The 14,714-nt window shown below is 42.6% G+C and overlaps 1 protein-coding gene across 3 annotated transcripts in view; it reads left to right on the top strand.

Moving 5' to 3' along the window:
* Nucleotides 1–3,199: 3,199 nt before the first annotated feature.
* LOC311242597 (uncharacterized protein) overlaps nt 3,200–14,714 on the top strand; it is a 46,369-nt gene continuing 34,854 nt past the window's right edge. For all 3 annotated transcript variants that reach the window (XM_084331579.1, XM_084331580.1, XM_084331578.1), the window contains exons 1-2: nt 3,200–3,384; nt 14,259–14,290. In XM_084331579.1, coding sequence (XP_084187705.1) covers nt 3,335–3,384; nt 14,259–14,290 — 82 coding nt within the window. In that variant the 5' untranslated portion in view covers nt 3,200–3,334. The remainder of the gene's footprint in view (nt 3,385–14,258; nt 14,291–14,714) is intronic.

The raw sequence follows: 14,714 nt of genomic DNA, 5'->3' as shown, positions 1-14,714 counted from the left end.
GGGACACTGTACAACTGTACAAACAACACTGTACATTGGATTATTGACAAGACCATACTTGGTAATTTACTGTACATTGGAGGGGGTTGTGTTCGGACATTTACAGGGGCCAGTTTCGAGTTGCAGTCTCCCTTAGGTGTTTTTTGAGAGTGTTTTTGAAAGTGGGTAGTGATTCACATTCCTTTACAGCTTTGGGTAGGGCGTTCCACATTGATGTGGCATAATTGCGAAACGTGTTTAGTCCCTTGTTTGAGCCGAATCTGGGTTTAACATGATTTGTGGAGCTCCCTCTGGTGTTGTGATCGTGGTATTCACTGACCTTTGGGAAGTATTTTGTCATGTACATGGGTACCTTGGTCGTGTAGTGTATCTTGTAGACCAGGCCCATTGCAAGTTGCTGTACTCTGTCGTCTACTCTAAGCCATCCTAGGTTGTCAAAGTGGGCAGGGGTGAGGTGGGTTCTAGGAGTAAGGTCAAGCAGTAGTCTGACCAGTTTCTTTTGAGATGTTTGTAATTTTGTTTTTAGCGCCTTTGAGGTGCTTTGGTACCATGAGGTGCAAGCATAGTCGTAGTACCCCTGAATGAGTGCTCCTGCCAGAGTCTTCAGGGTATTCTTGTTTACCAGAGAGGAGATCCGGTACAAGAATCGAGTTCGTTGGTTGACTTTTTTTATTACATTGGATGCCATTTTGTCACAGGAGAGATTAGCCTCTAGGATGGAACCCAGGTAGGTAATTTCATCTTTCCTTGTGACAATATTGTCACCCACTGTAACTGAGAAGCCGTCGGTCTTGCTGAGTTTGTTATTTGAACCGAAGAGAATGGACTCTGTTTTGCCCATGTGTAATGATAGTTTGTTATCAGCGAGCCATATGCAGATTCTGCCTAGTTCCGAGCTGAGGGTTTTTTCAACCTGTAACTTGTTCTTGTCAGAGACCAGCAGGGCTGAGTCGTCCGCAAACAGGAACAAGTTGCAGTCACAAGCTGACGACATGTCATTTGCATAAATTAGGAACAGTAGCGGTCCTAGTATGCTTCCTTGTGGAACACCACAGCTCACTGTGAGGGGGGGGATAGGGTACCGTTTACCTCCACCATCTGTTCCCTCCCCTCAAGGTAGGATTGCATCCAGCTCACTGATAGACTATCAAAACCAATTGCTTTTAGCTTGTCAATCAGAATGGAGTGATTGACCGTGTCAAAGGCCTTTTGTAGGTCCAGCATGACCATGCCGCAGTATTTGCCTGCGTCCACCTCTTGTTTGATGTGGTCATTCAAATAGAGAAGGCATGTGTCAGTGGAGTGGGATGTTCTGAAGCCAGATTGGAATTTGTAGATTAGATTTTTTCCGCTAGGTACTTTTCGACCTGTTCGTAGACTATTTTTCCATGACTTTCGAGATGGAGGTGAGAATAGAAACAGGGCGGTAGTTGCCTGGGTCTAATTTGCTGCCCTTTTTGTGCAGAGGGGTCACCCTCGCAATTTTGAAGTCCTTGGGGACGTGTCCCTGTTTTATGGAGAGGTTTATTATGTGTGTGATGATTGGGGTGATGGCGGCTGCTGAGTCTCTGAGGAATTTGGAGGGGATGTTGTCATGGCCAGTGGCCTTGTTAGGTTGGAGGGCGCTCAGTTTATTGAGTACCTCATCTGTTGTTACCATTTCCAGCTTGAAGTCGTCCTTGCGGACCCCTAGGTTTTTGTAGTAAGCTACTATGTGTTCTACCCCATAAAGCCCTGAGTGGGAGGGTAGTTTGTTTACTAGTGTTGTGGCTATGTTTGTGAAGAAAATGTTTAAGTAATTGGCTACATCCAGCTTGTCTGTGATGAGCGTGTTGTCCTTTTATGTTTATGTTTGAGAATCTGGTTTTAAGTTTTTTACTGCATCCTAGTTGGTTATTGAGTAATTTCCAAAGTTCACGTGGTTTGTTTTTGTTTTCCTCAGTTTTGTCATTGATGAAATTCTTTTTTGCAGTTTTGATCATGGAGTTTACGTCGTTTCTTAGTCTGTTTCTTTCTAGTTTGAGTTCAGTCACGTGGGCTTGGAGTTCACTGCTCGTGCTTTTAGTAAGCTTTGACTGACTTTTACGAAACTCAGAGCATTTTTTGTCTCTGGTTTTCATAGCGGCCAGTATTTCGGAGTGCATCCACGGCTCAGCGCGATTTTTTACCCTGGTGGTTCTTAGGGGGGCCATGTCGTTTAGTATTGTTGAGAATTTGGTTTTGAAACCATGCCATGTTTCTTCAACCAGTGTACCATTGAGTTCATCTGACCAGTCCAGACTCTCCAGTTCAAGGTTGAAGGCCTCGCTAGAGTAGGTTTTTAGGTCTCTAGATGTGACTGTTTTGTGGCAGCCAGCCTTTTGTTTTAGTTTTTTTCGGGTACAGAATATCATCATCTTCATCTTCACCATTGTCATCATAATCACCCTTGCCTTCATTATCATCATCATCATCATGAATGAATGAATGAATGAATGAATGAATGAATGAATGAATGAATGAATGAATGAATGAATGAATGAATGAATGAAACTTTATTTAACAGATTGCAGAATGGGTACAATACAGTACGGCTCAATACACACAATTGTTAAGGGGATGCAGACCAGAGAAAGACGTTTGTCTTGTTTACATCAGGGTCCCCCATTTTCAATTCATCATTAATATCTTGTGATATTGTCATCACCATTTTGAACTACCAGTCTTTGGTGAACCAAATGTGTCTTCCGGGGCAAAAGAGGAACTTGAATATGATTAACAGACCAAGCAGGAACTAGTCTTGTGTGAAAGTTTTCTCGAAGGACTCTAAAAAAGTAGCCCAGGCGAGCAGCGCGAGATCCCGATTCTGTTGTGTATGGTGACACCTGGTGGTTTCTTGGCTGTAGTGCAGCCTTGTAATCTGGCAAGCACATTTCCCGCTCAAAATAATCAAACGGGGGGGTATAGACGCGGTACGCGTATCATTACTCTCCCCCAGCCCCTCCCACCTCACGAGCTCCATGTACTGTAACGCGGAAGTGCCTATGCGGAAGTGCCTAGTGCCAGTGGCGTATGCTCTGCGCTGCTGCTGCTGCGCACTAGCGCCGATCTGTAAAACATCTCCAACCGCATTTGTAATGGACACTTGTTGAAGACGCCTGTGAGATCTGTGTTTTTTACGCACGCGCAGACGTTATGATGGTAGAGCGCACGTCGCATACTTGTTGTATTCCTCGCTTGGGACGAGGAATTCGCCCCTGATTAGTTGGATTTAGTGATTAATTATTATTAATATAAGACAGGTAATCATCACGGAACTTAAACAAAAAGCTCTGTAGGAGGAGGACAGTGGAGGATGGTGGCGGAGATGGCCAGCTGTGGAGCGGGTTGTCACCTGGATGACGGGTACGACGTTTCACCTCATTATTACTACAATGATACATTATGCAGATCAATATGTTCACTTCTAGTTCTTCTCCTGTTTCCCTTTTATATTGTCTATTATTATGGACAATAAAGAGACCAGGGATGCGAATGACTTCAAACAGCTCCCCTCATCTACTAACTCGTCTAGTTGTTCAGTCGAGTCGTTGTTCCTAACATGCAACTATCTAATTGAATACAGAAGTGATTGATTGGTTGATTGATTGATTGATTGATTGATTGAAAACTTTATTTAACAGATTGCAGAATGGGTACAATACAGTACGGCTCAATACACACAATTGTTAAGGGGATGCAGACCAGAGAAAGACTTTCGTCTTGTTTACATTGTGAATCACTACCCACTTTCAAACCCACTCTCAAAGAACACCTACGGGAGACTGCAATTCGAAACTGGCCCCTGTAAATGTCCTAACCCAACCCCCTCCAATGTACAGTAAATGACCAAGTATGGTTTTGTCAATATTCCAATGTACAGTTTTGCTTGTACAGTTGTACAGTGTGTATTATGTAGCTTTATTGTGTTGTACTGTACGAATATTCCTTTCCTGTTGTCTACTTTATATCACTACTGTTCCAACACACCTTGTCGTTCTGACTCTTACCACCTAACCTGCACGGACTATAACGTAACGTATGGCGTATGTACTGTATATCATGCCATTTAGGGTACCTTATGTATACTGCACCTGTGTATACTGGATACTTTACTTACTCATAGTATATATTCAGATTCTAAGTGTTTATTGCCCATATGTATTGTAACACATACTATAACTGATATGACATACATGACTCACCTGCACCTTTGATTACACGGTTTACTTGCTCATATTCTTATATTGAGAGTTAATTATATTGTTTACACTGCTTATTATTTTTTTAATATATTGCCTATATTTATGTCTTCTACTATCACCATGCCCATACCTGTACCTGTACATGTGTACCCCTTAACAATTGTATGTATTGTACTGTACTGTACCCATTCTGCAATCTGTTAATAAAGTTTTCAATCAATCAATCAATCAATCAAGTCCCCCATTTTCAATTCATAATGAAAAGATAAGTGCAAAGAGAAAGGGCTGATGTCGGTGTTTATTTCCTCTGCACGTTGCTGGTGTTGTTACATGATGTTGCTGATGTTGTTACATTATGATGATGACTAATCCTGTCAAATCGACATCACATCATCGAGCTTGCCGCCGTCTCCCACAAAACGATTTGACTTTGACCTACATTGGGCTATTATGCATTTGAACAACAGTGTGTTGGGCAGGGGATCACACGAGCCAGAGCTTAACAGTCATGTTATAGTAATATAATAATAGTAATAAATGCATTTGTTGTAAGCAGCTCCCTTTTTAGCAAAGTGAACTGAAAAAATAGTCGGCTATATTAGATCACTAAGGTTCTGAAGCTCAGTTATTGAATGTACTGCTTTGTCGTCCACCCTGGTTAATGTCTGCCAACGGACACTAGCTTATCTACACAGTCGCATGTTTTCTCTGCTCATAGTGTGTCTAGTCTACTGTATGTGACCGTATGACTGAAATATTATGTAAATGTTGTGGCTTTATCTTTCAACCACAGACGGATGGAGAGAGGGAAGATAAATTTGCTTATTGTTAGAAACTAGGGGTGTGAAGATTAATCCAAGCTCGAGTGAATGAATGAATGAATGAAAACTTTATTTAACAGATTGCAGAATGGGTACAATACAGTACGGCTCAATACATACAATTGTTAAGGGGATGCAGACCTGAGAAAGACGTTTGTCTTGTTTCCATCAGGGTCCCCCATTTTCAATTCATATAGACATATATGACATACATTCAACTATAATATTGGCGAGGAAACAGAAATATATAGTCAGTTCAGTTCAGTTCAGTTCAGAGTTTTTATTTGCCACATGGAATCATACAATCATAGTTTCTTCATTACACAATCATAAATAGTCATTCCATGGACAAAAGGAGCAGGAAGAAGAATAAATCTTATAGTTACCTGCCCCTTATTCCTAAACTAACAAGTCCAAACTTCAAATAACTACAATTTCGACAGTTTTCGGCTTGTCATTGCTCCGACTGCTTTGTTGTTGAATCAAGTCAAATCCTAGGTAAGCATATATTGTGCGTGTGAACGTTGACATGAAAAGAGAAAAGTAAAAAAAAAAAAAAAAGTAAAAAAAAAAAATTAATAAAAAATATTTTGTATTTTTTTTTTATTTTTTTTTTCGGTTTCTCACTTGATTCGATACTCGGTAGTACCGCTGTGTTTCGGTTCGGTACCTCAAAAGTACCGAATTCGGTACCCAACCCTAATTGGAATGCATTTAAATATAATTCAACTGAAAAACAAAAACATCACCTGGCTCAAATAATTAATTTTTTTATCCACTTTTTCTCCTTATTTTCTATTTTTCTCTCATCCCAATTTCGCCTCGCCAATTCTCCCCTCCAATTCTCCCCTCCCCTGTCTTGAACGTTGCTAGACTATGCCTCCCACTGGTCGGCTGTAGTGAGGATAGAAGCCTTGCATCACGTGTCCCCTCCGGTACACGAGGAGGCAGCCTGTGACTGTCGCATCTTTTCACCAGACAGCGTGGACTCTCAGTGGCGAGGATTAACGCGTGGGAGGCTCACGCTGCCCCCGATACTTCCTGTGATTACCAGGACCGCGTGATTACCAAAGGTAGCCACATTTCTGGCAGACGCTCTCTGATTGGCCGACGCCAGTTTCTACACTGGTTAAGCTTAGGCACTCTTCGAAGTTGGTTAAGGTTAGAGTTTGTCTTAGAGCGTGACGGCAAGTTCTTTCGACGGTTAAGCTTAGGCACTCTTTCGAAGTTGTTTATGGTTAGAGTTTGTCTTAGAGCATGGCGATGGAACGCCAGGTAGTTTGCAGGCTGTTTGACGTGGAAATGGGCAAAGACACAGCTCGTCACGCTATTGGGCGCACATGTCACATGACCAGAAACGTCTGCCAGAAATGCGGCTACCTTTTGGTATGGACGCCACCCAACCGACCTGTAGGAGTCGCTGTCCACAACGTCCAATCCCCACCCATCGACTTTCCACCCGCTACCTCCGCCAATTGAGATAGTATGACGACTGGCCCAAGCCGCAGGCAATGCTGACTCGGGGAGTCGAGACCGGAGTCTCTTGCATTGGTGACGAGCGCAATCTCCGCTACGCCACCCAGTTTTTATGTCTGTTGGCCCGGTGACAAAACAAAAGAATACTGGTTTTCTAACGGGAAAATAGAGAAACGATCATATTCCTCTCATTGACTGAAAGAATTAGCCCACAAACAGAGGGAAAGAAAGTGAGAAGAGAGCGAAGGAGAAGGCCATTTTGCTTTTATGTCGTGCTTAACAGGGTGGAAAGGAATCCCAACCCAAGCATGACATAAGAGCAAAATGGCCACCGTGTGAATATGGTCAATGAGTTAGTTAATGAGCTACATACTCTGACTGAACTGAACTGAACTGATAGCATGACTGTAAGCACTGGCCAAGTGGTGAATCAGGAGCACATGATATGCAACAACCAGAATGGTTTCCATAAAGACAAAAAAGGAAAATCTACAAGAATTAAATCACAAAAAATACAAGGCTCCTCAAACATAGAAATAATCAGAAACTAGGAAAGAAACTAGGCCCTAGGCCCTTTTCAACTGTAACTGTAAGTCTCTCTCACTGAAAGGAGCTTCTATCCCAGCTTTGTAATGGTGGCTCCTCCTACAGAGACAAACTATCATCATTATACAATCAATCAATAACTACAGACATTATTCCTATTGACGAATAATACTGTTGACAATGAGACGATTCCTTCATCCATACTAACATAATATATATATTAATAGGGCTGCAACGATTAGTCGACATCGTCGATTATGAAAAATCGTCGACGAGATATTGTTGCGTCGATTAGTCATTAAAAAAAATATATATATATTTTTTATTTTTTGCACTACCTATCTTTGTGAAAGTGGCTTCTCAGCTCTGGTCCAGCCAGCTGAATACTTCTTAACATAACAGACCGACAGTAAGTTTGGGGGAACTAATGGGATAACTGGGGATGTTGTTTGGTCCTGACAAGAGTCTCAAAGCAACTCTGAGGTCATGCTCAATGTCCAATCTGTTCCTCTGCTCTGTCTTCAGCTGGACCAGAGCTGAGAAGCCACTTTCACAAAGATAGGTAGTGAAAAAAAAGAAAAAAAAAGTATATATATATATATATATATTTTTTTTTTAATATAATTGTTTTTCGATTAGTCGACTAATCGAAAAAATAATCGACAGATTAGTCGACTACCAAAATAGTAATTAGTTGCAGCCCTAGATATTAACAACAAACATTGTTACGGGTACTTTCCAAGCCTACGCCCTTTAATTGGTTAAACACCCCTCTGTACTCGACTGCACTTGGTACACTCTGGGTCTCCCCACTGTAATGCCTTGGACTCTCCCACTTCGGGTTTGGCAGTGGAACCTACAGTCACAGTAGTGTGGTGGTGATGCAACAGGACTCAAGAGCAGACGAGATGAGGCAGGCAGTGAGTCCAAGGGTTTAATAAACACGGGATATCAAACAGAACAAGGAGGGTACATGGAAACTACAACAAAAACAAAACCTCTACTGGAAGAGGGGAAAAGGCCGGGGGAAACAAAATGAACTATTCCTAAATACTAACAAGAACATGAAACACAGGGAACACTTACATGCAACATAGAACAATGGGCCGACACAGAGAACAGGAAACGAGGAACTCAAATACACAGGAACTTAATGACAAACGAGAAACACCTGGGAGGGGATTGACGAGACAATCGACACCAGACACTGGGACAAAACAGGCAGACTACAAACACTAACACTAAACGGTGAACCTAATACAAGACAGTAACTCTAGACTAACAGGGGGACATGAAGAAGAGTGAGGGAGAGAGCAAGAGAGCGATAAGAGAAAGAACACCAAGGGACAGAGAGACAAGGAACACACATACTGGGACAGGGAGAGGTAGAGCAGGGGAGAACAGTCCGTGGACAGGACAGGTTACAGCTACCTGGCTGGGAGAATCACAATTCTCAAGGAAATAAATAGCCTAAGCTACTGCTTGGCTAGATTCAACTTCAACACATGACCAGTGAAAACGAGCAACACTACAATTAACAACAATATTTCTACATGCATTGCCGGGCCAGATGTATTATTATCCATAGAATTGTGTTACTGCAGGTGGGTGGGTCTAACTCTACAGGGCACAGAGTGTCACTTGGGACAGCCGGCTATAAAGTAAACAGTATTTCCTGGACAGATGTCTGAACAAGCCCCCCCCCCCCCCCCCCCCCCCCCTGGCTGATCGAGATAGAGAGGACAAATAACTGGCCTCGTTATCCTTATCTCCAATCTCTCACATTGAATAATAATTAATCGTCAGTGCGGCTCTGCTTTTTCATCACCTGAAGCGCCGTGTCAAAGGGAAGCAGAACAGAGGCGTGACCTATACTTCTGTACGCTCGCTCGCCGGTGTTGGACTCGTTCTACCAGGTGTGCTTGAAGTTGGACTTGTTGTCGGCGTGACGAGCGCGTCGTCTACACATGTTCCTCGGGCCTGTCTCCCTCCGCTTGTTGTCAGAGCCCAGCGGGACTCTTTCAAAAAAAAAATTATCAAACTTTTTTAAATAATAATAATACTACTGACGAGACGATAAGAAATAATAATACAGGTTAAAAACTTATAAATACAAATAAAATACCAAGTAGAAAATCAAAACACCGCAAACAACACAAAAGACATTAGACATTAGACAAAGCACGGAGTGTTGTTGGGCGACTGGAGTCTGTTCATTGTAGGTGGAATTATCCTAATTTCAAATGGGCTTTATTGACATCATGGGAAACAATACATTGGAACAATAAAAACTAGGGATGCTCGATATTGGCTTTTTTTTTACCTATACCGATATTGTCCAACTCTTAATTTCCGATACCGATATCAACCGATATCAACCGATACCGATATATGCAGGGTTCCCAAAAAAACCTGAATAATTTCAGGTAATTAACATTACATATCTCTTGTTGTGGAATTAACACAACATTATGCATACTTTTGACAATAAGTAAAATCAGAATGTGTTCTTACTTGCTTGCCTGGGTAAATAAAGGTTATAGAAATGTAAAACGAATAAAAATAAAAAATCTGAAAACCGATACCGATATTTTCCGATATCACATTTGAATGCCAATATCGGCCGATAATATCGGTAGGCCGATATTATCGGACATCCCTAATAAAAACGTATCAAGCACTTATCAAAACGAAAAAACCATGTACAATTCAAATAAAATATAGGCCTGCCCTACTAGAATAAAGAAATGTGTGAACAGAGCTGTGTCACATTGCATTTTTCTTTTTTTGGGTCGCCGATGACATTTCTTCTCTGCGCTGGCTTGACCCACCCCACCGTCCTTCCCCCCCCCCCCCCCCCCAAGGGCAGCCGGGAGCAGACATGAGTTGCGGCGTGGGCCGCGCCCGGGGACCAATCTTAAGTGCTCCTGTCCGTCTTCATCAGGGACACAACAGCGTTGGGCTGCGTCTGCATGTTTTTCCATTGGGCTTATCTCTTTTTCTGGAGGGGAAACCCTTGCGGTCACGGGGGGAGAACATGCAAACTCCACACACAAAGGCCCGGGAGATGCCACCCACCTGGGTACCTGGCAACCCGGCAACCTGGTCCCCCAAGCGGGAATTGAACCCAGGGCCCAGATCCCCAGGCCATCAGGCTGCTCAACGAACAATGAACACTACACAACAACAACCATCAAACGCACATAGCACACACATTCACACGCACACACTCACTTTAAACAAACACACTGTAGCACCCACTCCCCACACTTTATAGCACACACTCACTTTAAACAAACACACTGTAGCACCCACTCCCCACACTTTATAGCACACACTCACTTTAAACAAACACACTGTAGCACCCACTCCCCACACTTTATAGCACACACTCACTTTAAACAAACACACTGTAGCACCCACTCCCCACACTTTATAGCACACACTCACTTTAAACAAACACACTGTAGCACCCACTCCCCACACTTTATAGCACACACTCACTTTAAACAAACACACTGTAGCACCCACTCCCCACACTTTATAGCACACACTCACTTTAAACAAACACACTGTAGCACCCACTCCCCACACTTTATAGCACACACTCACTTTAAACAAACACACTGTAGCACCCACTCCCCACACTTTATAGCACACACTCACTTTAAACAAACACACTGTAGCACCCACTCCCCACACTTTATAGCACACACTCACTTTAAACAAACACACTGTAGCACCCACTCCCCACACTTTATAGCACACACTCACTTTAAACAAACACACTGTAGCACCCACTCCCCACACTTTATAGCACACACTCACTTTAAACAAACACACTGTAGCACCCACTCCCCACACTTTATAGCACACACTCACTTTAAACAAACACACTGTAGCACCCACTCCCCACACTTTATATTTATTGATGAAGGATTGCACTACAACTCGTACACCTTACTGTAAATTGTACCTAAATTGTACCTCATCCCATTTCTGCTTTGCACTATATAGTATTGTACATTAGTACACTGCATACTTTTGCATAGTATTGTATATTATATGGTAACTCAGTTACGTCTATTCTGCATCGAACATTGTACATATGTCTATACTGAACACTGTGACCTCATTTTTTTACTTCTAATTTACATGCTATACTATGTTATTTGATACTATCTTGTCTAGCACAGTCTCTGGAGCGTAACAGTAAGAAGCATTTTGTATGAAAGTATTCTGTACTTCTGTATGACAACTATTAAAGAAACTTGAAACTCTTGCTGTGAGGCAACAGTGTTAACTACTACACCACCGTGCCGTAATCTACGATATAGATTAATATCCAGATCAGGATGGTGAGTTGATTCTGTATCCCTGTGCTAATGATCAGGTTTGTTAAATCTTGCACAGCAGCTGGCTTCACGGTGTTGTTCCACAGCAAACGTGTCCATGGCAACGATGGCCCCTCCCCAGTGCCTGCCTGCCCCCCTCCTGTGCTATCCGTTAAAACATGACTCTGTGAAAGTGGGTCAGAGTGTGTGTGTGTGTGGGGGGGGGGGGGTTCAGACTGCAGGATGGGATGGTGCTTGCCCGCACTTCCTGGTTACTTTGTGCTTCAGAGAGGGAGGGAGTGTGTGCCTGTAAGCTAGTTTCTCTTCAAAAGAGGAAGTGCCTTATTTATTACTAGGGTTGGGCATCATTTGGATTTGAACGATTCCGATTCTCCATTTCGATTCCTGTTCTAGACGATTCTCGATTCCGATTCTTTGAGGTGCAGGTCAAAACAGGTCGCAGCTTATTTTGCAGGAGATTTTTTTTATTTTTTTTGAAAAATCTTCAAATGTTTTCATACTATTCACATTGTCAGTTGACTTGATACAGTTTAATTTGGTTGATGTACCGGAACCGGAAGTTAGGAACCGGTTCCTATTAGAACCGGTTCTCGGTGCCCAACCCTACTTATTACCCACACAGTCAACAAGGCACATGGACTAGACGGAAGAACCACTGTGGATGGAAATGTTGTCATGGAGGAAAGATCTCTAAACGATGTCTTGACTCACAGCATGCAGAAAAAGCTCCTTGTGGAATGTTAATGTCAGGAGTGTCATTATTCCAGCTTCAGCTGTATTTGTTATAACTGTTTTAGTGCAGCCTCTCTGAGCCCAGCCAACTCTAGTATGTTGAGGGGGCGTGGCTTAGTGCGTCATTATGATGAATTGAAAATGGGGGACCCTGATGTAAACAAGACGAAAGTCTTTCTCTGGTCTGCATCCTGCCACACCCCTTTGCCCAGATAACCCCTTGAGTGCTAGCGCTTTAGTCAATGGGAGGTCGGGGATATTTGCGAACGCTTAAACTATATCTTAAATTATGGCTATGGGTCTAAAACACCCCTTGCTTATCAATGACTTGCTTGCAGTCAACATGTACGAAACAGATTGTTTTTTCATTGGTACATTTCCGTTTTATACCGTTTTGAATAAGAGTATAGTTTCGGAGAGTTCTAGTAATTTCAGAGAAATTCCGCGATAATAGCCCTTTAGTGGAATACACAAAACACGTTGAAATTTTTCGGCTGATTTATGAATAGTTTTCAAATAAACGCTAGATTATCAATAGTATATGTGTACTTATGCACGCTAGAGAAGCGAGCTGAAAAATCTATTGTCCATGACCTGGTCAGCGCTAACGTCATACACGCGCACACACACACACACACAGACACGTTGTGATCGCTATGAAAAAAACATTTGATTAACCCAATACTGGTAAAATAGAGTCCTTACCTCACATCAGATGTTCTGCAAAAAGATTAATCCAATTCCTGACCGCCATTCCAAATATTGATCGCGTTTATTGATCCAACGTTATAGTCCGAAACACATAATCGACGCTGCTCTGAGGGTCCTCAGTCAATCTGGTAACACGACACTGCTTGCCAGAGATGGGAACACCCTGGACCAGACTTTTTTTCTGATGCACATGGCCACTCAATCCAATCCAATGATGTGCATTACCATCCGGGAGACGATAGGCGGCGGTATTTGCCTTTTCGAGCTCAGAGCCATTGCCAATGATAACATCAGGCTGGATGGATGAAAAATGTATGGATATCGCTAATAAAAGAAATAACGATTAAATAACGAGAACTCGTCATTGGCACTCAACGCATGGCAAGTTAGGACGAGAAATCTCGTCGTTGGCACTCAAAGTGTTAACAATTGTGTGTATTGAGCCGTACTGTATACCCATTCTGCAATCTGTTAATAAAGTTTTCAATCAATCAATCAAAACTCTGAGCATAGCCAACTCTCTGTATGTTGAGGGGGCGTGGCTTTCTGTTCATTGAAAGGACATGTCAAGTTAGTATCATACAGATAATACATGAAGCTTTCAAATGACATTGGCTAACCTGTGCTAGTGATAACTAAAGTGTCACAGTTGCTGGGGATGTTTTTTAACCACTCAAATGAAATACACAGTGTAGTAATCTAGTAGTTTCATTACTTTGTAGGCCAGATTCTGTTGCTATCCATGGTTTGATTCTGTGTAGTTATCACACAGTGTGTATCAACAACGGTTCCAACATTTTGTGCAATTTTACATCAACGTACCTCCTGTTAAAAAAATGCAACGAGATTGGAAAAACAAGATTTTAATTGTGCTGAATCTTTTTTGAAGTCGTGTTCTGTATTCAACCTTCAGTTTAGCTTTCGCTAAGAACTACATTAACCATACATCCTTTTCCTGATGCTATTGTGTTCTCTGGTTTCCCTCCTGGTGAAACCCTTGGCCTTAACCCTTTCACTGCCACACACTACCAAAACGGTTAACCCTTTCACCGCAACAATACGACAGAAGGTTAACCCTTTCACTGCCGGCGACCAGCGGCTGTGTGATAGTAAAGGGTTAACCTTCTGTCGTGTGGCAGTGAAAGGGTTAATAAAGCTTTTCTGACTGTTGTCCTGGTGAAACCCTTGTCCTTAACCCTTTCACTGCCACACTACAGAAGGTTAACCCGGTCACCCGTCGGTAGTGTGATAGTAAAGGGTTAACCTTCTGTGTATTGTCGCAGTGAAAGGGTTAACCGTTTTGGTAGTGCGGCAGTGAAAGGGTTAACCGGCTGTCGTGTGGCAGTGAAAGGGTTAATAAAGCTTGTCTGACTGTTGTCTCATTTGTTCTACAGAGACGGAGAGGTTCCCACAGCTGAACACAAAGGTAAACACTGTCCCTCCCATTCTCTCTGTTTCTTCATCTGTCTCTCTCTGTGGCTCTCTCTCTCTCTCTCTCTCTCTCTCTCTCTCTCTCTCTCTCTCTCTCTCTCTCTCTCTCTCTCTCTCTCTCTCTCTCTCTCTCTCTCTCTCTCTCTCTCTCCGCTCCCTGTCTCTGTCACTCTCCATCTCTCTTCATCTCTCTGCCTCTCTCTATTCCTCTTTCTCTCCACCTCTCTCTGTCACTCTTTCTTTCGTTCTTCCTCTTTCTCCACCTCTCTCTCTGTCTCTGTGCCTCTCTCTCTCTCTCTCTCTCTCTCTCTCTCTCTCTCTCTCTCTCTCTCTCTCTCTCTCTCTCTCTCTCTCTCTCTATATATATATATATATATCACCCCCTCTGTCTGTCTCTCTCTCTCTCTCTCTCTCTCTCT

The sequence above is a fragment of the Notolepis coatsorum genome (genome assembly GCF_963971535.1).
Source record: "Notolepis coatsorum genome assembly, chromosome: 1".
Lineage (NCBI taxonomy): Eukaryota > Metazoa > Chordata > Actinopteri > Aulopiformes > Paralepididae > Notolepis > Notolepis coatsorum.
This window is presented reverse-complemented; position numbering and strand designations above follow the sequence as displayed.